Source organism: Crocodylus porosus, unplaced genomic scaffold (assembly GCF_001723895.1).
Source record: "Crocodylus porosus isolate Cpor-Errol unplaced genomic scaffold, CroPor_comp1, whole genome shotgun sequence".
Lineage (NCBI taxonomy): Eukaryota > Metazoa > Chordata > Crocodylia > Crocodylidae > Crocodylus > Crocodylus porosus.
In genome coordinates this window covers 122,895,062-122,917,674 of record NW_017728931.1, presented here as the reverse complement: position 1 = coordinate 122,917,674, position 22,613 = coordinate 122,895,062, and the positions used below count along the sequence as shown (strand labels likewise).

The 22,613-nt window shown below is 43.1% G+C and overlaps 1 protein-coding gene across 1 annotated transcript in view; it reads right to left on the bottom strand.

Annotated features, from left to right (window-relative positions):
* The window catches only part of ORC5 (origin recognition complex subunit 5), a 140,778-nt gene extending 121,416 nt beyond the window's left edge, over positions 1–19,362 (bottom strand). Inside the window, exons 1-4 of the mRNA XM_019543586.1 lie at positions 19,325–19,362; positions 14,870–15,061; positions 11,444–11,536; positions 2,157–2,354 (exon numbers count right to left, since the gene is read on the bottom strand). Of these exons, the coding sequence (XP_019399131.1) occupies positions 2,157–2,354; positions 11,444–11,536; positions 14,870–14,980 (402 nt within the window). The 5' untranslated portion in view covers positions 14,981–15,061; positions 19,325–19,362. The remainder of the gene's footprint in view (positions 1–2,156; positions 2,355–11,443; positions 11,537–14,869; positions 15,062–19,324) is intronic.
* Positions 19,363–22,613: the final 3,251 nt, after the last annotated feature.

The following is a 22,613-nucleotide window of genomic DNA, read 5'->3' as shown; positions in this document are numbered from 1 at the left end:
ACAACTGTTATAAGTGTAAGAACGAATAAGTTTTATCTTTACAATTCTTAAAGTAGGTAGAATGACTCATTTTGTTTTCCTTGAGTAATCAGGAATGCTCAGCACCCATACTTGTATTAAGAGAAACATTGAGAAGGCTTTGCATGAGAGGAACCATTTATCTTAATTTTCTCTGACTTAATTGCAGCTGAAATATTAAGTTATTTACCACTGAAATGAAATCGAATAAATTTGTTTTGTCAGTTTATGCTACTAGTCTGCAGTTTTTCCATCAATCTCAATTTATACCACCCTATAATAAATCGAGAAGACATAGGTTAATTCACATAAATTGATTTTTCCCATCCTGTCTGTTTCCATGCAGAACAGAATTGAAATACTAATTTAACACTTAATTCTTCTGATTTAGCAATTATTTACCCAATACAATTGATCATTTTGAAGAATTTAATGCCTTGCCTTCTATAATCAATATTCAACTAACTTCTAATGATGTTAATATAAAATGCAAACTCTCTCTACAAGTCTTTCAAAATCAAGCATTTAACCCTTTCTAATGCATACATTAATCTGAAAATAATAGTTTTATAAAATTCATGGGGCATATTTCAATCTTAAATTTAAGTTTTAAGATTTTTTAATATTCATTTGTAGTTATATGTTAAAACAGTTTTCTCTGAATCACCTCTAATATCCTGTAAGTACCATTAAATTTCATCTTGCTCATTCTTTTTGAAGGATAATAATTGGATTTATTAACTAGAGTTAAACATTCCTGTATAAAATTACTAAGATATTAACACACTGATTAAACAGAATATAAAGTTCCTGAACTCAATATGTATATTTTGAGTGAATACATAACATATTTAACAGTGATTGGTAAAATGACAAGATGCTTCAACATATTTGTGAACTTCTCCCTTATTTGACTTGAATAAAGCCAAAACAGTATCCCCACAAATGACAAGAGGAATAATCAAAATAGCACCTAAATTCCAATCTGAATGTCTATTTCAGTCAGACTTCCTTTACTAAACGTGTTGATCTTTTTTTCTAACCAGTTAGTTAGACTACATGTTCATTATTCCTATTATTTGAAGTTGTCCACCAATAATACTATGTGATTTCTAAATTTTCATTTGAAATAAGTCTGCTGAACCACCTGGCTTTATGAAATGCACAAAAATCATGTGGCCAAATTAAATTTTTCATTGCTTTAGTTTTCCCCATTCGGCTTCAATCACAATGACAAGCTTTACAGGCAAGAACTGAGCTTTAAATCTTGCTACTGGAACTCAAGAGCCATAAAATTTCAATAGTCCTTTATGTAATGGAACCAATCATTCAGGCTCCTCAGCTTGACCTTTAAACTTAATCTATTTTAGCCTAGCTACTTTCTCTATTTGTGCGCTACATAGTGAACTTCCCTACTACTCACCTACGTTGTTTCTCTTTAATAGAATTATACCCCAAGAGAAATGTTTGATATTATCTCCACACCTAATTAAAAATGAATTCAGGTTCTCTCAGTACCTTGCTATTTGATAAAAAAATATATACTTTTTTGATGAAAACGTTATGTTTATTTAACCATTTGGCAAAATTTACCATTAGCATTTATGTGTGACTACCTCTAGAAGAACATAACAGGTGCCTATACATGAGCAGAAAGGCTGCTCCAACACACTGTAATTACAACACATCAGAACAGACTCAATTAATTGAGTCTGCTGGAGCATGGTAATTTCTGTGCTCCAGCAGCCTCCAGCATCTCACATATCAGCATCGAACAAGCTTTAGATAAAGCACTTCTGCCACCATTATGAAGCGTGGGTACACTGATACACAAGACGCTCTGGCGCTTTAATTAAATTAGAGCAGCTTCAGAGACTCTCTAATTAAAGCACCAGCCACCCCCCTCCTGGAGCATGTGTATAAACACCCACTGAAGGTGACTAAAACCCAGTAAAGCAGTTTAAAGATCCTCATCAAATTCAGCTGGCTTTGAATCAGGCCCATAAAACATAATGTAGCAGAACTCTTGTAATGACCAGTATGTATTTTTTTCATGCATAAAAGGATTGTGATAAATGCAAACACTCAGTGAAATAAATGAAAATAAGGCGAAACAATGTGCATGTTAAATTACTTACAATGTATATTGTTTCATTCTGTAGCTCTTCAGCCATAGTCTCTTGCTTAAACAGATATACAAACTGATTCAAAGTGTCACAGGATGTGTGTGAAGCATGTTTAGTTTTAGAAGAAAGGCTCTGCAACTGGCTCAGAATTTTCTCTAGAAGAAGCCTTGAAGTAGAGCATTCAACACAGTTCACAAATACATGAGGAAGCTACAAAAGAGAAGAAACATGTAAGATTTCCACTTGAAAATAAAATTTCAGGTCAATAAATCTAGGAGTGAGTTTAAAAAACGCCTCATATCTGAAGGCATTTTGGAATGCAACCTTCACATCTACTCCTGAAAAGATATGTGGGCATGTTTACAATGTACTTTCAGAAGCATGCATCTATCACACATCTATGCAAATGTTCTGAGGACTAGAGACAATATTACATTTAAGCATGATGATCATACCAGACATTTGTTTAGCAATAGCTGCCATGAGCTTTTGTTGTAGTAACAACTGGGCTTCAAGATTAATCCACAAAAAGTTGTAAAATTTTAAATTCTTCTCCCTTTAATCCATTTCTAACATTATTTGGGTATTGTATCTCAATAGCAGAAATCCTCAGACCACCACACAGGATTTATTTAAAAGCTTCAAGTCTGATATACTAAAATATATACTTACAAGTTTGTAGGTATATGTGAACATAACATGACCTTTAAGCTGTATGCTAAATTCTGAGTAACCAAAGCTTTCAAATATATAAGAACTTTATTCCTAGAAGGGCAGTTACTTGCATTTTTAACTCCAGAACTGATCACATGAATAAAACCAGCAAAATGGCAGAACAAAGGGAGATACACACATCTACCAGATGCATATGTACCCAAGAATTACATTTAGAGATTGCCTGATTGTCCCAGAGGGATAAAAATGGAGGCACTGGAGCAGCCTCCCACGGCGGGACCTGAGGCACGGCTGACCCGCCCAAAGACAGAAATAGAAAGCCCTGAAAAGAGGGCACACTTACCATCCCCAGGAGAAGGGCCGCCGGCACAGTTCATCAGCTGCTTTTATTGCCAGCTGGGAACAGCGCTGGCAGATGATGTCAGTAAAAACCGCCACCCGGCAGATTTAAAAGCCGGTGGTGAGAAAATGGAGACGGGGCAGCAATGCCGAAGCCAGAGGGCGAAGCTTCTCCCCGGGCTGCAATTCAACAGAACATGGTTGGCAGCTCAGAAGGGGGGCCTGACAGAGACCCGCAAAAGTCTCAACCACATTAGAAGAATTACAGAACTGACTTGGCAGGGGAGTCAGGCCAAGGAAGGATGGTGTCGAGGGATCCCGTGAACCACAAACGCCGGACCTATGAGTGGGGTGGGCAGAGAGACCCGTACCCCAATTATTCTTTTCTTCTCTTCTTTTTTGTTACTTTATTTTGGAGGGCACACAGAGCCTGGACCAGTAGAGGTACCTACGAGTGACCCCAAGTCAAGAGAGAGGACCAACGTGGCACAGCAGAAGCCTCAGAGGGAGAACAGATGCAGAGACGAGGATGGTCTCAAACATCACTGTCATCCTGGGTGAAAGGTCATTGAGAGGCAGAAAAGGAGAGAAGAGAGCGAACAAGAACATCAGAAAGGGATAGGCAGGCAACCCATCATCTGGCAGTCCTGAGGGCTGGTGCACGGCTGGGGTGTAGGGAAGGTGGAGCCCCAAGAACGCCTGCAAAGGGAGCACCCAGTCTGTAAGAATCCCTAAGGAGGAACCCCACCACTAAAGAAAAGAAAACCAAGCCATGGCAGAAGTGTCAAGGCCTCCCTCCGTATTGAACATGACCCGACACAAAGGTCCCAGGGACACACCCCACAGCCGGAACCGGGTGTGCGCTCGAAAGTCACTAGAGAGCACCTAAACAAGACCAGGTGGGTGCACTGATAATATTTTTAACAGAAAAGCTTAAATTTGGTCACTCCTTTCAGCCCTTACTTTGAAGAACTGAGATACTGTGCAGCTCTCAAATATTAATAAACTAAATGATTTTCATGTTATTCGTTGGCAAAATTTCAGTTTTTACAGCACTGTTTTAATACACGAAAGTTAAGGTTGGAAGACAAATACCTCACTGATGCTATTTTGATGGCTGTTGTATCTGCCACATATACTTACATAAGGAAAGAAATGTTACCTGCATAGCAACTAGTTCTTAAAGTAGAATGTTTGCATAGAACCCCGCTCCTAGAGAAGCATATGTTCCTTTTTCACTGAATATCAAAACCTCTGGAAAGCATTAGTCATAGGGGCACAAGTATATTTCTTGCTAAACCAAACTTCAGGTGCAAGGTTATATATAGAAGCTTCACTGCTGACCTCATTGCAGTCATTCCACTTAATCAGAACCTGTATCATAGATTGTGAGGAAGGTGGGTGGAAAATACCTGCTGGCAGTCCACTCAAACAATGTTTACTAGCAAATATTCTTACCTCCTCCTTTTACCATTGTATTTAAAGGGCAGGATGCACAAACAGACCTGGGCATTGTGATGCTCTTAAACAATGGATAAGGAGAGTCAGGCAACTCAAAATGAGATTCAAAGCATTCATCATACTGAGCAAGCTTAGCTAACCTGTAAACAATCCTGCCCCCTTTTGAAGCTTAGGTCCCTACCTTTAGTTGGACGCTCTGAATCCTATCCTGAATTAAGTGTCAACACCAACTCTACCAAAAGCCAAAGAAGGATCACTCCCATATTTTGAAACATTTCCTGGATGAGGAGAGAGTGTTCCTCTCTTATGCAACAGCCTAGTGCTTAGACCACTCACTCAGGATGTGGAAGATACCAGTTCAACGCTGAGGGTGGTCAGACCCACATCTTCCACTCTGATTACAACATGTCCTAACCCCCTGGCACAGCTCAGGTGAAGGCAATCTATACCCCTTCCATTGAGGCTGTGCCACTTCGCAGAAAAGAGGGAGTAAGAACAAGCATGACTCTCTAGTAGCACAGTTACAGTATTCACTTGGGAGTTGGGGGGCCCTGGATTCTGGTCTCTACTCTATGTACAACTTATATTTTAACCACTGATAGTTTAATGTAAAATATAAACCATAACATAAGCCTGAGGTGGCCAACCTGCAGCACGTGACAAAAGTGGCAGGGCAGCATGTATGTGTGGCATGTAGCAGTCCAGGGCAGGATGGGCAGCACAGTGGGAGATAGGACAGGAACCAACAAGCAAAGTAGCAGCAGATCTGGCAAGAAGCATAGGGCAGAGCAGTCTATCAGGAAAGGGGAAGAGAATTGGAGTAGCACTTGGGAATGGTATGGGGCTAATTTGTGGCATGCCTGCCAAAAAGGGTGGCTCTCACTGACATAAACCATCCTTAGAAGAGACCAGAACCCAGATCTTCCCACTTGTGAAATGAGTGAAGGAACTGAACCTGGGTCTCCCCATCCATGACTGCATGCCCTCAGCAGTTGGTTATTGTATAAAAGAGGAACACCACTCATTCCCACCACCTTCTCCTCCTGCTGTTGTGTTTCTCAAAGAAAGTGGCAGCCTCTACTGTACACTGTGCTGTGACTGTTATTACAGGGCATATATTAGGCTATTTCAGGGCACATGAAACACCTCATCTGTAGATCCTGATGGAGCTTAGGCAAGAGGATATGATGGGGTGCTCAGCCCTGGCAATACTGAACTATGTACAAAACAGAACTTTAGGCACCAAGGGAACTTTACTTGAAAAAACTTAAACATTACAGGCTTCCAGTACTGGTTTTCATTATTCCGCTTTTTGACTTAGGTGGAATCTAGATGATTTGGAAAAAACAATCAAAACAGACAGAAAAAGAAAAATAGTTCATGTAAACATATTCAGGTAGACAGAAAAGGAACGGCCACACAGTTAATGGGATGAGGAGACAGAGTTACAAGTCCTCTGGCTGCAGCGATTCTAAAAGATAGAGTGGATTCAGGGCCATGGTTATGATCACATTCTTGTTTTTGTGAGGCACATGCATTCTGCCACACAGGCTCGCTTCTTTCCACACAATTTAGCTCTTTGGGGCCAAGACTGCATGTGTTTTTTCAAGGTTTTACAATGTCATTATCTGAAATTGAAGCTAAACTCTTCAGAAGAGTTAAAAGAACTACATGACAATTTTAATACTAAACCTTAAGAACTCTGGTATTAATCTTTACGGACATACCCAGGAGCCAGTCTACTTCCTAATGCAGGGGTACCTACTTGCAGCAGTATGATGAGAAGAGTTTCTGGTCTTGCTTTGGTATTGGGGCAAAACTGACTGAAATAATTCCTGATATACTCAACCTCTCCTGCTTGAGGAGCTGCTTCTTCTCCCCTCAACTATCATACAACTACCACGGTCTGATGTCAGAAGGTCACAAAAAGAGGTACACAATGTTAAGACATGAGTCTGAGGAAGGACAGATAGAGTCAGCAGTGATAATCAGATAGGAGAGAAAGGGAAAGTGGTGCTGACATGAACGTGGGGAACACAAAGGAATCCACCTCCATGGGACAAGTGCAAGGTAATGTCATTTTTAGCAAATAGACAGTATTGAATAATTAATGTTAATTCAGTCTTTCAAAGGTTAAATTCAGGTAAAACCAAATGAACAATCTATAGATGAGGAAAACACAAAAGAAGTCACGATTTCAAGTGATAATAACTACCAATCTCATACCATCATCAATAAAACATATACATGGGAAAGTATGTAAAGAAAAAGCAGAAACAATAAAATAAGGAAAAGAAGCCTAGAAGTAGAAACAAAATTAGGCTGGCCTCACTCCTATATATCTCATTTCTCCTTCCAAATTGTTAACTTGATCAAACAAACTTGTTAATTGAAGACAGCAAATTTTCAAAATGAACTATCAAGTTAGTCAGTCTATTGAGAACTTAAACATCAATATCTAACATTTAAGTTTTATCCATCTGCCATCTTGTAAGATGTCTAAATTTATCTGAAACGCCAACAACAAATGTACACTAAATTTTGCATTCAGACAGGATATAATAATTTTGTATTTCTGCTAACTTGAAGTATATGCTGGATCAATAAATATTTATTTAAGCTATACTAAAACCTAACAGAAACTCATTCTCACATGTTTATTATTATTTTAGAAAATGGGAAATGATTTCTTATATACTTGACAAGTTTCTACTTACCATTTGTATCAATCTGCATTTAGATAGAAATTGGAATTTAATTAAAAGTGCACAAAAGCATATCTAAACTGTTATCATTAAAGAAAACTAATGTAAATATGCTACATGCATGAAAAACTGTTGTCAACAATTTTTGTATTTAAAACAGATTTATTAAATAAAGAAAGCATTATCTGTAGTTAACAAATTGAACTGATTGTTTCTGGTGAAGCTTCTGATTCAACTAATGCTCTTCAAGATTTTAGGACTAGTAGATTTCATCCTCGTGTTTTTTTTTTTTATTTATGCCATTAAAGAGGAAGACATGCTTTCCTGATTTGATAAATCTCAATTAGTTTCTCAAGTGTAAAAGAGCTACTTGTTGACCTGAACTAGTTAAATAAACTATAATGAAGATAACATTCTCTTCTGCACCTGCAGAAAAGCCTATTGCTGCAAAAGCAAAGTCTGCTTCCAGGTGCTCAAACAATGAGTTTCACTAGTTCAGTGATTTGACTTCATTTAAAACCGGCTGCAAACATGGACAGCATGAATATTTTTTAGAGTATTTTAGTAGATTATAGTATAGGTAAATTTTATAGAGATTGCTGGGTTTTTAGTTGAAGCCGTGTTGGTCTAAGGACATAGGCAAACAACGTTCTTTGAGTACATGTGATATCTTTTATTAGACCAAATGAGTAGTTGGAAAAAAAACTTCTTAGCAAGCTTTCAGGTGCAGTCACCCCTCTTCTGGCATAGGGAGTCTCTGCTGGTCTGAGACGCCAATAAATGAGAGAAGTTAAGTGTGGCAGAATGTCAGTGAGAATATAAATAGGTAGAAATTAGAAAGACAAAAGGTAAAGAAGAGAGAGAAGGGGAGAGTAAACGGGGGGGAGGCCAAAGGGGGACGTTACAGCGATAGAATACAACGTAGAAAAAAGGCTGTCTGCAAAAAAGGAAGTAGTTGAAGATTAGGAAAATGGGAATGAGAGACGCTATCAAGATTGCTCATTTCAAACATGTTGACTGTTAAAGTGAAAAAAATACTAAAATTAAATTCTAAAAACCAACAAACGTAAAATCCAATATTTAATTTAAAATATTTATATTTTATCCACATAATTATGCATGCTTATCACTCCCTCTCCCTCTCATGTTCCATCTTAAATTAGGTTGGACCTTGATGAGGGTAAGGATTGTGCCTTCTGTTTGTGCAGCGCTTAACAAAATGAAGCTCTGACCATGACTGGGGTTTCTAGGGCTAGTGACAGACATTCAAAAAGCCTGAGCCTGAATTGATTCAATCTTTGCAGATCGAATCAACCTGGCTCATCTAGCCTGGCTACGCTAAATCAGTTTTGTAACAAGACAGACATCCCAGAAATGCAGGCACATGCCTGCAGTGGCTCAGGATAGAAGCCAGGGAGCGCTATGGCAGCCCTCCCTTCACTTTGACAGGGCTGAGCTGACAGGGGGCCTGGCCAGGCCCTGGCAGGATGCTTTGATTATTCCTCTCCCTACCTCCTAAACAGCCCAGCAAGGAATGTTTATCACCCCTAACTCAGTGTTTATCGACCTATTGAGAAAATAAAGCCTCTCTCCATTAACTAATAGAGCTTTTCTTAAACAGCTCTTCCAAGGAAGGGCATTAAGCTACCTGTTGATTAGCTCCAAAAAGCCTGTCTGCCTGTCGTCTCCCACAGCACTGATCCTAGCCAGCATGTGGTCTGTTAGCTATTGCTGAGGTGTCTGTGTAAAGCAAGGGGAGATCGGAAGAGCAAGTCTCTACTGGAGCTGCAACCAGGGAGCAAAGGGGAGGGGCCAGCTCTGATGTGGAGCAGAGAGCCCTGCACAGCCCAGAGAGCATGTCAGGATGCTGGGGGTGTCTGGTTTCTCTTAAACCAGCAAGGGCTCTGGGACACTGCATAAACCAGTTTGACACAAATCGGTTAAGTCTGATACTACATTTGATTAGGTTTAATCTCAAATCGGTTACAGCCATTTTCAAAATGGTTTATGTGCACTGAACTTTGTCATGGGATGGGGACCCAGGAGCAGCCGTGATCTCTCCTGGCGCCCCTACCGTGCCAAGTTGCCCGTTTAGCACCCTCGTTCTTTCCTGCCACGACTTTGATGGTTCTATAATATTAATGGGAGGCTGCCTTTACTTGACCCCTTGGACCCGGTGCTCTTACCCTTCTGGTCCCTGCTCTATACAAAATAGATTCTGGTGCCCCAACCCTATGGGCGTCGCGTGGCTCCTTCCACCCCTAATACCATGCCCCAAGCCTCTCAGTTGTTCCGGATGTTATCCCATCTATGCTCTTTCCTTAGTGGCCCTGTCCAAGGCCTCTATTCATATGTTCACCCTCACCGGGCTCCTCATTCCCGTACTTGCCCTCACCGGGCTCTAGTCGTTCGCTCGCCCTCACCGGGCTCTCTAATCTTGTACTTGCCCCACCAGGCTCTAGACATACGCTGGCCCTCACCGGGCTCCTAATTCCTGTACTTGCCTTCACCAGGCGTCTACTCGTACGCTTGCCCTCACCAGGCTCCTAATTCCTATACTTGCCCTCACCGGGCGTCTTAGTGTGCTCACCTCCGAGCACTCGCCCCTATCAGCGCCGTCTCCCACTCCCCACGCACTCACCCCACAGGGGCCTGTCTCATATTTCCTGTGCTCACGTCGCCCGCACTGGGGCTTCATTTCCCGTGCTTCCCGCGATCGGGTTGCCCACACTGGGGCTTCGTCTCCCGCTATCGCAATGCCCGCACTGGACTTCGTCTCCCACTCTTCCTGCGCTCGGGGCTCAGGTAGCCGTAGCCATGCCTGGCCCCCTGACCCTCCTCAGGGGTCTTACGCCTGACTTGGGCACCTCACAATCGGGCTCAGGCAGCCTCCGCCTTACCTGGCCCTCAAGACCCTTTCGTAGGACTGGGGTCAGTGCCCCCTGAACATTATGCCCTCACTGGGCTTCTTGCTTGCACGCCCCTCCCTAGGGCTCTACTCGTGCTCATGCCCACACTGGGGCCTGTCTCGTGCTGCACGACTCTGCCCCACTGGGGCCGGGATCTGTACAAACGCCCAAACAAAGCACCCTCTCTGGTGCCAGGAACCCCCACTCTACTGGGTAGCCCCCACGAGGCCTCCTCCAACCCCCTACAGCCTCACCCGGTCCTCCGGTGTTACAACAGCAAACAGAAAACACAAAGCCATGAGCCAACCGGCTGCAACACAAAAGAAGCCTCCTGGCTATAATGTACATTCCGTGCCACCATGGCTATTCTTCATCCCTGTCAGGGTTCTCTTCACCCTGTACCATCATGCAGACGCTCAGGTGATCAGGCTGCTCTGCTCTGCAGCAGAGCTCCCACTCCTCAGGCCTCAGCCTGGCTGCTTATAAAGGCCAGGCTCTGCCCCCTTCTGGTCATCTGACCAGACTGGTTGCCCCAGCAACCCACACCTGCAGAGATTGGCAGCTGCCCTTATTACTACTACCAGTAGCGAACACCCTAGTGCTACAAACATCTGTTCTGTTACAGATTTAAACCAGTTTCTGATCGTTTAAACTGGTTTATGTGTAATGTCTCTCCCTAGCCTAGATGCCATTAGAACACAATTAGCCACCAACTAGTAGCATTATAGGATTCAGTATTTATACTATGCCCATTTTTATGGGCAAAAGGTGGGAGTGGTCAAAAAGTAAATTACTCAGTTAAAAATGTAAAGTGTGAACAGGTATGATCAGTCCGTTACTGTGCTTTTACTCATTCAGTCATACCGGGAGAACTCACTTTCCACCAAGAGCCACCCTTAGCTCAACTCTCCTCACATAAAAAATGTCATTAAGGGTATCTGCAGCTTTCTTCTAAATTTCTAACAAAGGCCATGGTAGTCAGTGTTATATTTTAATTTGTATTACATTGTGTATCACTGCTTGGGGAGAGAGGATCCTTTCGGCAATAAAATGAGAGACAAGAAGAAAACACAGACAGTCAAGGAAGGAAAATCAATTGTTTTTGGAGATCTTCACCAAATAGCAAGTAGTTTCCTTGAGGGATTTGTTTTTAATTATTCACTGGTTTTAAGCCTTTCTGAATTCAGTATGAATTTGAAATTATTCTTACCTTTAGTGTTTTTAGAAGAGTTTGCAGCACGTAAGTTTTTCCACTGGATGTATGTCCATAGATAAAGATAGATGGGAAGCTATATTGCTGACGCTAGGAGAAAAGTTAAAAAGGAATTTTTTTAATAGAGATTTAAAGACTTTGAGTCATCGAGTTTCCTGCCAGCAGAAAGATTTTGTTTTAAACTAAGGCACTCAATATAGAATACACAAATTGAAATGCAATATGACATTACATCACTTTGGTCCTTATTAGAGTTTTTAAAAAAATCAAGTATAGCCTAAAGCCACCACTAATATCTTGACTAGGGCTAGGTCTACACTGTATGGGATGCTGCTGCTGCTTTAACTATGGTATTAGCACTATGGCAGGCAGCCTTCCCCTTCCCTTTCCCCCAGCCCACCTTGTGTGGGCACAGCTCTTCCAGTTAGTTTTCCTATTGCCACAACTGCACCTAAGAGCAAGCCTAAGGGGCAAAATGGCATGCTCTTAGTTCAGTTGGGTAAATAAGGGCAGCTGTTAGACCAGTGGTTCTGAACTTTTTTAGAGTCAAGGTGCCCCCCAGAAAATGACAGCTCCTATTTTTCACTTATTTTTTGACTGAAGAAAAATAACAGAGGAATTCTTCTGTTGCAAAGAACTCAGAAAGACCACAACCAGTCAGAAAGTTTTTAATACTATGAATTCCTATTTAAAATCTCTGGGTTTATCTTGTGAATTGTGCTTACAAACTTAACGGTATTAATACTGTTTGTAACCTTGTGGCACCCTTAAAAACATTTCAAAGCACCCTAAGTTATTGGGGCACCATGGTTGAGAATATCAACGGTAGACTTTAACTTGACTTACCAATACGGTCTAATGTGAAAGCTACAAAATTTTGTCTGTTCATGAGAATTTAGTAAAATTAAGACAGGAAATATTACAGCAGAGGCAGTAGAGAAGAGGAAGAAAAAGGGATAGGGGCCCCATTATCTATTACATCTACATCTGGGGGGCACTACCTAACAAGATAATCTTATCTGTTCAATAGTTTCACAATGTATATTTCAGAGAAATTTTATTAAGTTATAAATCATTTGAAGAACCAATAAAAATGAATATTTGAAGATCTGTTATTGCTTCACCAAGTTTAAGCAGTTATTTGGCAGCTCAAGACACTGGATGACATTTTCAAAACACATAAATGATTTATGATCTTCAGCCCTATTTTCAAAGGGACTCAGGCCATATCTAGATCACACAAACATACTGAGTCTTGCAACAGCACCTCTAAACATGCACTGCTCTGAGCTACCCATCATGCCCCAAAAATAACCAATATAGATAGTTCTGCATGGCCCTCAGTGTCAGATGTGAGCAGTCTGCTTCTGGCTGGAGACCAAACAATAGCATATGTGGAGTACTGTGCCATATTTAAGGCATCACTGCCAGGAATGGGAAACTTGTAGTCTCAGCATGGTCTCAGGGTCCCAAATCATTGATGTGCTCTGAAAGATTTGCCTTCTATTAAACATCCAGTTCTCTATGATCAAGACAAAGTACTTTAATTGAATTAAAAGAAAAAAGGTTGATATGAAAAGGAAAAATGGAAATTGACCTAATTCATTTTAAAAAATAGAAAATAATTATATCTTCAGAATAAGCCTGTCACAGCTTCCAAGGCTCTTGTATATTAGTTTTATTTTTATATTAATCAAAAAGGTTAACATCAAGTTAACAGAGAAAACTTTTTTAGAACAAAAATGTAACTCAGCCCTCAGCTCACAAACCCAAAATAAATGCCAGCATAGTTAGATGAGTAATGTAACACATCCTAAAGACTGAACTTGGAAAATTTACTCTCCAATGACACATAAGAAGCTTCCTTGGAAGTCTGAAAAAAACATAAGCCATAAACACTGACAGAACGTAAACTTTCATTTAAAATATTAAATTTGTAGCCCTTGCTGTTACAATAAATGAACCAAACTCCAATATTTAAATTTTATATATTTACTGGGTGCATCTACATAAGACGCTTTACAGAGGGCAAATCTTTTATACTAATCTAGTGCACAGTAAAGCTTCACTGTCTACACATGCATGTCAATTACTGAGCATTAGTCTAATGAGCCGTTTGCTAATACCAATACATAGTGGTACTAGAAAAACAGCGCATTAACTAATGCACTGAAGCACACATGTAGACTCTGACAGGAGCCTTTTCTTCTGGTCAGCCCAGGCAGCAGGGGGCTACAACTGCTGCCTAGCTAAGCCCAAATCCCTACGGGGCAGTGGAAGCTGTCCCAGCTCCAGGGCAGTTCCCTCCCAGCCGGCCCTGATCTCCATGAGGCGGGGAAGAACTGCCCTTGGAGCCTGGACAGCTCCCCCTACCCCCCAGGAACCCAGGCCTGAGCCCTGTGCTCCCTGCCAGGCAGCTGCCCCTGGCTGCTGCAGTGGGTCAGAGCAGGGCAGGAACAGTCCTGGACTAAACTGCTCCCAACAAACGCATGTTCAGATGTGTGCCTGAGCACCATTTAATGAACCTGAATGTTCTATGCAGAAATTTAGGTGCATTAATTGCATGTATAGACAAGTTCACTACCTTGTAAAATAAAATACAGAACCATAAATACACAGACTATCAATGCTCATTTCCATATTATAAAACAAGTCTACAAGTGCAGACAAGAAGCTCCACTGCTTTGCTACTGCCACATCTTTGCCCAGTAGAAGCAAGGCAAAATTAACAAGTCATCTATTTCAGAGCTTTAAAGCAAGAGTGAAAATACTGAGAATTATACCAGTGACATGCTGCTGTTTGAGAGGCAATACCAAAATACCACCCAAAAAGATAAGTCATTGGAGTGGTAAAAATGGTAGCGAGGCATTTTTCTTTCTTGCTACCTTGAAGCAGCTAATGGCCGCTGGGAGAGGAGCAGAATCATGAAGATCTAGCTCCTTATAGCAGCCAGGAGGGGAAGAGAAGTCATAAAGCTCCCTTCCCTTCCAGAAAGCAGAGGACCTTGGATTTTTATACACCTCTTGGCCAATATTAAAGATGGGGATACAATATCCTGCAAGCAGTGTTCCCTCTAAGCTGTGCGCGTGCATAGCCGCACACAGTAAACAATCATGCTTGCGACAACAGGGGATCTACCCACACCTACCTGCCAGGCGCAGCGCGGGGCAGGGAGGAGAGCAACTGTGGGGCAGACCAAAGCGATGCATGCCAAAAGGGAACCAATTTGGGAATAGATCAAAGCAGTGCACTCACAGACTGCTACACCTTACAGGGATCATGGCCTCCAACCTACTGGTGTCATAAGCTAACTGAGGCATTATTCATAGAAATAATGCCTTAAGAACTCTCAACCCATTCATAAAGAAAACATGTTAGTTGAACATCTACAATCCACTCAAAAATAGAACAGAAAGATCTACCTCTCCAAATATTGACAGCAAAGTGGACATCTGGGATTCTCGACAGGGCATTATACTTTCCAAGTGAAGCAGAGTTGCTTCAGGATACTCTGGATGTTCAAGAGTAGGCATTCTGAGTCAAGTTTCTACAGTCAGTCACCACAAATTTGTACATCACCTTCCAACATGCAAGGAGGAGGTCAAAATTACTACCTAAAAAATAAAATGTATTAGGTCACTTTTCTTTCCATGTATGGGAAAATAAACCACACAAGAAACTGATACACTTACTAGTCATCATACTTTGTATCAAAAAGTGATGATACTTAAATATTTAATCATGGGGGGGAGGCAAAGGCCACATTCAGGATTGGGACTCTACCATATTGAAGACTATTATGGACAAAAAAAACACAAAAAGGAGAAAATACAGATACAATGTACAAGCAAATGAATACGAAAAAGAGTTGCAACAGCGTTACTAGTTATAGGAATGCAGGGATTCTTTTTTCCATTTTCCTTTTATTCAGGCTATAAGCAGTAAGGCAGTAGGTAAAAAAAACAAACTATAAGAAATATGATCACCAAAAAGGAAGGAGGAATATAAAGAATCATGGTTTTGCAGCTATTTTACAGGAGTCTTCCTGAAGCATAACAGGAGCCGGGGTCATGGAAAATGAGTTAAAAGCACAGTGACTAGTGGTAAAATTGTTTGGAAATGCTAGTAAAAGGAAGAAGGTGACTATATTACCAAATGAACTACACCAGGAGTGCTAAAGATCCAGCCTGTGGGCTGGATACAGCCAGCAGAGCCACATCATCCAGCTTGCAGTGCTGCCTGCTGCATACAGCATGTGCTAGTCCCAGCACCACATGCTGCTTGCAGTGCCTGCTCCAGACCGGCCCCGCATGCTAAATCTAGGGCTGGTCAGGATATGGCCCAAAGACCCAGATTCAGTGTGCATGGCCCAGCCTGGTGCAGTCACCACATGTAGTGCACATCCTGAATTGGCCCTGTGTGCTATATGTCATGCCAGACTGGAGCTAGGGCACAATGCATATGCAGCCAATCTAGTGTGCATGCTGCATGTGCTGCCTATACCACACTGGCTTGCGTGCTGGATCTGGGGCTGGTCTCAATCAGGGCCGCAAACCAGCCCTACATGCTGAATCCAGCATGCAGGTCTGGTCCACTGCAGGCACCACAAAGAACATATGACCTAGACCAGTGCCACATGCTGTGTGTAGTGCACACCATATACTAGCTCCATGTGCTGCATGCTGCACATGGGGTTGGAGCTGGCACACAATACAAGCAGCATGCACAGCTGGTCCAGTGTGCCCTGGATCCAGCAGGTGGGGCTGGTCTATGGGACCAATTCAGCCCACAGACCAGCCCGATGCCCCTCATCCAGCCCATTGGTCCAGATGAGTTTGACACCCTAAACTAGACAGAAGACTGAGCAAAGAAGTCATCTTGATTCTGAATAGGCTAGATAACAGTAGACAAGTTACAGTAGACAAGTCATAACAAACTGAGGGCCTTGATGTGGGTCTCAACTGAATAGAGATGAGAAAGACTTTTTTTGGTGATACCGTGTAAAGGAAAAATACCAGCATTAAAAAAAATTTTAAAAAACACACTAAAGTGTGGCACCTTGACAAAAGAATCAATTGATCAGAAGGCAGATGGCAGCGTCTGTCAATACAGTACCCAGAAAGAGGACTAGAGCAAAATACCAGCATCTCACTTCTGGTCATGTCGGTTATGATGCCTAAATGAAGTGTTAGAGTGGATGAGATACCAGACTACATAAAATGAGACAGCTTATCAGCAGAGAGATACATGTGAGAGTTATCAATATATAAAAAGGTAACAAAGTGCTTGGCACACATTAAAGTACAGGAAACTGGACGTATCAGATTAGCTTCAGTTGTATATAGACTTCAGGACTTCTGGAGTGTAATCAAGACATGGAGGTACAAGCACTCCTTTTATGTGCACAGCCTCTAAACTAAGAAAGGCTATGCACTTATCTGAACTCAATGTGAACAATGCTAACTAACTAAAGGAGCAGCCTGTGTGTAGCTTCTGGCACTTCATTAAGGCCCTCACTTTGTTTCTCAGAGTGCCTTACGGCTCTAATGGTCACCTTAGAATTGACAGGACCACCTCAGTTCAAAGCCAAGGCCTTGAAACTGCTACCTCCCAGTCCAGTGGTACTCAAAACTTTGGGCCCCATGGGTTGGATGAGTGGTGCAAGGCCACATCAGGCCCATACCACCTATGCCCAGCCCTGAGCAGCAGGATGAGACAGACCCTATCTTGCCTTCCACCATACTAATGAGCCCCATGCTGCCCACCGCTGAGCCCCACACCATGTCCGGCTAATCCAGTGCCACATGCTGTGTGTAGTGCACACCATATACTAGCTCCATGTGCTGCATGCTCCATGTGCTGCATGCTTCGATTCGCCCCGCACTGCCCTGTCAGCTCTGTGCTGCCCCAACTGGCCCCATGTGCTCAACATAGCACTCGGGGCCATACTATCTGTCCCATAGGGCTCCCCACAGGTCCAGAAATCTGGCAGCACGAGAGAGACAATTAGCTGCCTCCACCCCCCTGCTGCCAAATTTTCAATTTAGTATACATGATAACAAAAGATGACATAGCTTTACAGGCTGGATCTGGTGCACAAGCTGATCACCCCTGTCCTTGTCAGCTGCACAAATTATGCAGTTAAAAGAGTATAATTACACTAAAAAGTGGATAGTAAGTTCCTATGCACTTAAGCAGCTAAGGCAGCTATCTGATACAAAGATAACCAATGCTTCAATTATTAAGGAACATGTTTGTGTGAGTCCAGTAGAAAAAGTAATGCCGAAGGGCAACCAGCATGGATTCATAGCAGGTAGATCCTGCCTGACAAACTCTGTTTCTTTTTATGACCAGGTTACAAACTGCTTAGATGCAGGAGTTGAGGTGGATGTCATATACTTGGATTTAAAAAAAGCCTTTGATACAATGTCACATCCCATTCTCATAAAAAAAACCTGAGCAGCTGTGACTTAAATGATTACATCAGGTGGGTGGCAGGCAAATTGGCTAATGGGATGCACCCACAGAGTGGTAGTGGACAGGTTGGTATCAACCTGGAAGGATGTGGGCAATGGTGTCCTCCAGGGCTTGGTCCTCAGGCCAGTACTGTTCAACATCTTCATCAGTGATTTGGACAAAGGCGTAGTGAGTACACTGTCCAAATCTGTGGATGACACCAAATTATGGGGCAAACACACTGGAGGGCAGGGAGCAGATTCAGGTGGATTTGAACAAGCTGCAAAAGTGGGCAGAACAAAACAGGATGCAGTTTAACAAGGATAAGTGCAGAGTACTACACCTAGGAAGAAGGAATCACCAACAGAGATACAGATTGGGGGATGATGATCTGATAAGGTCCCTTCTGACCCTGAAAAACTTACAAAATCCATGAATGCTTGTTATAAAGTAAGCAATAAGCAAAACATTGGGCTCACCATTGTGATGTTTACCAAATAATGCATTTACCATTACCAATGCAAGTGCAGAACGCGGTAAACAGAAAATGCATGCAAAAGATGGATGTATCAAGCGAGACATTTCCAGGAGAGACTAGAGAAGTACAAATGTCACTGAATGAGGTTCTGGTGAATACCTTTATTTGGAATGAAGTACGCAATTCTGGTGGCCCTTGTTCAAGGAAAACAGACTTAAACCGTGCACAGAAAGGCTTTTAGGATGCCTTGACCGGGAGCCTCTTACAAAAGGAGATTAAACGAGTGGGGCTTGTTTAGCTAAGGGAGACAGAGACTGAGCAGAGATGATGGCCCCCCACAAATACACCCAGGGGACTAAACATCAAGGGGGGAGGGGAAGAATTATTTAAACTGAAGAACAAGGTCAGCAAAAGAGCAACTAGCCATGAATAAATCCTGCCTGAAAACTAGGAGCAGCCTCCCGTGAGAGCAGCGGGGACAAGAACCTAGCTACTTTTATGAGAACTGGGTCAGTCCAGCAAAGGCACCCCAGACCCCGCTGCCCATAAGAGCAAGGGACTGGGCCTAAGGGGCAGCAGCGTTGGGTCGGGACATGGCTGGGTGCATGTGGCAAAGAGGAAGGGGCGACTTCTGGTTGGTGCCGGGATAGCGAATACGCAGCAGCTGCTTAGTTTGGCCCCTTCCCCAGTGCCCAGGGACGGTGCCCCCCAGTTACCCCCGGGCTTCCAGGCCGGCTCCTAAAGCCCTGCGTGAAGGGAGCCCTCTGCCACTCACCTGGCAAAGGAAACCCCTTCCTCTCCCCTCCCCCCACAGGGCAGGAACCAGCCCGGACCCCGCTCTGCACAAAGAGAATGAAACAGGCCCTGTGACGTCACGACAGCGATGACCGCAGTGCCGCAGTGGGCCGGAGACGGGAGACCCCGCGCGCAGCCCGACACTCACCCGCTCGCCCAGCCCGCGCGCCGCCGGCGCATGCGCACTCCGCGCCCCGCTGAACACGCGCCGCTGCCCCACGGCCCGCGCTTGCGCAGTCGGGGGAGGAGGCGGGATCCTCTGGACGCTCGCACACCCGGAGAGGGAGCGATGGGATGGGGGGGGGGTAGCAGCGCTCCCTGTCCTGCGCCTGCAGCTAGAAGCCAGCCTTGCCAGCACTGACAGAAAGAGCCGTTTGCATCGCTTTTGGACATGTTGTTAGAGGCCAACGCAGGACCCCTGTCCCGGTCTGCCCTCCAGGCCGAGTGAAATGGGGCACGCCTATACGAGTTGACGGGTCGGTGCACGTGGGTGTCGCCCTGGTGGTCGAGTCATTCGAGAAGTCGGGCTGGCAGGGACCTCCAGGGGTCATCTAGTCTGACCCCCGGTCTGAGGCAGGATCATCCCTATGCAAACCATCGTACAACCATCATCTAAACCAGCGGTTCTCGACCTTTTTTTGAACCGGAACCCATTTGGGAACATCGATGGCCAGTCTTGATCCAGTGTCCCTCACTCCTGACTGGCTGCCCCTAGCTCCCTGCTGTGTCATGTCAGGTAGGCGTGGGGCATGGGACTCTGCCAGCCTGCAAGGGAAAAGCCACTTTCCCCCATTTTTCTCTTTGAAAATGGATTTTCCTTTAAAAGTTTGTTTGCGACACTCATGTATTCTTGTGGCCCACTTTTGGGTCATGACCCACAGGTTGAGAAATGCTGATTTAAATCCTACATAAGACTACCCTCAGCCCTGAAACAACAACACAGACCGAACACCCTGACCTGCCATGGGTAAAGCAGGGGAACTAGGGCAGGCAACGCTCTGCTTCTATGAAATGTTGGTGTACGCTCAAGAGGTTCTGGGTAAAGGACCGTGCTGCAGAGTAAAGCAAACCCCCCACAGTCCATCCCAGTCTGACCATTGGTAAATAGCAGGGAAAGATAAAGGAGGCACGAACGTATATGTAGAAACAAACTACATTGTAAATGAATTAATTGCAAAAGAAACCAGAATTGCACTAGGAAGAAGGGAAAGAAGGATGTGTGGAATACTAGAATACTGGTCTTTTCATATGGTTGTATGCACTAGTTCATTTTGCTTTCAGTATAATATTCTTTTAAAAAAGGCAGTTATCTACTATAATGTTGCCAAAACATAATTCAAGATTAGCTTTTAGGAATCTGCTTCCTTCATGCCTGAAATAATCTCTTGATGCTCCCAGACTTGCACCTATTATTACTAACTCAGCCCACTTTTTTGCCTATTAAATGGTATTAGTTTGAATTAAATTATATGAAGGCCTCAAAAAGTCATCCCAAGATAATAGTTTTGCAGCTAACAACACTGATAGTTGTAGCATATGATAACAAATCTACCCACAAGCTCATCCACAGCATATGCAGGATATGCCCAGTAACAGAACTGTAGTCTCCAAACAGATTCAAACTCATGATTTTTGCATTTCACTAGGTTCTGCTCTAGGAGCTATAGATAGAGTATGTTTACAGAAATCCACAGAGGGTAGGTAATGAGGACAAATTTCAATAAAACTTTATTAGAAACATACATATAGTATACATGATAACAAATTGGAAAATAAAAGAGAAATAAGGCATTTTCCATTTTCTACTCAACCATCCTACAAAAACCCATAGAGCAGGTGACGATAGCATGCAGATTTCATTCATTCTTCTCCCCACTCTGAAGTTCCCAAGTTACCCTTATTGGCTGTGTCCAGATAAGTGTGGACATTTGGTTCCCTGGGGACAAGTAGCAGCAACACACCTTGCACCACAGCTGCTTGTCCCCAGGGAATGCCTGTGCCATGTGTGTGGTAAGTTACCCTGGTGCAGTAGGGGAGGCTGGGGCCAGCACTGGGCTGGTCCCAGCAGCCTTACCTGGGGTCTTCCTGGGGCTGCAACTGCAGCTGCAGCTGAACCTGGTAAGCAGCTGTAGTGTGGCTCTGAGAGGCCCAGCTCTGCTTTTCAGCTGTACACGCTGCCTGTGCGTGCACTGCTCTGGAGGGAGGGGGTGTTCCGCAGTGGTTTTTTGACCCCTGTATATCTACTGCCTGGCCTCGAAACTATGGTGTAATTGAGAGGATATCCAGGGGTCAAAAATCCCACAGAAAAAAAAAGTGGAGCAACACATGCACAGGCAGCATGCCCTTGCAACATGGAGAACAGCTGACTGCGGTATGTGGTGCTGCAGACGTGTCTGCAGTGCCACATACCGCACAGCTGCGCTCAGCTGGCCACGCCCACGTAGTCTTTTTACCACCAAATTACATAAGCACAAACTTATTTTATTGCTTTTTTAGCATTTTCTAACCCTATTTGTTTCAGGATACATAAATATGACAGGCTTTGTATGTACAATAGGTTTTTACTCTTAATACCTCCTTTAAATTACCATTTCAGAAATACACTTATAATAAACTTATGTGGTCACCACTTTGCAGCTGGTCGTATGACTCTGGGTTAAATACTGATTGTTTAGTAGGCTCAAGGAAGACCTACCCATGCCAGGCTTTCTATTCACAGGCCTATAGTCCTGTGTATCCCTTACACAGCATTTCTACTTACAGCAACAAGCTACAACTGTATGCTTCACACCGCCAAACATCCATAGAAAGTCCACATCGGAACAATTCACTGTGGACTTAAAACAGGCCTTAAATTCCATATTTTGGATCCAATTTTCAGAGGTGTTCAAAGTTCACAGCTCCCATTCATTGCTGCTCGCATAGACTGCTGACCACAGCAGAAGCTTAGGCACCACTTCGGATACCCAAGAAGAGAGGATCCAACAATCGGAAGCCAAGTGTGAATGCTGAACAAATATTGCTGGCAGCAATTGCCATTTAGTTCTAGAACTGCACCAATGGCTCAGTGCCAAAAAGACACTTGCTATTGGCCTATTGACATTTACAGGAAGTGGCAAACTTAACTGATATGTTCACCTTCTAGTCCTAGTTCAATGCAAATAATAGGAATACACTGGTATTAATCCAAAGCAATTCTATCAGTATCATCAATTGCATAATTTTGCATTTTTATTGATACAGTTTATGGAATAATTGCATCCAAACACACTGTACTTAAAATCTCTAAAAGTGTTTCCCTATACTGATTTACGCAATAGGACTCAATTCCACAAACCTCAATGCAAGGCATAAGAATATGCAAGACTGACTTGCAAGAAAACAGAATCCCGAACTCTCATTGTTTCAGGTAAGTGGCTATTACTGAAAACTATGCA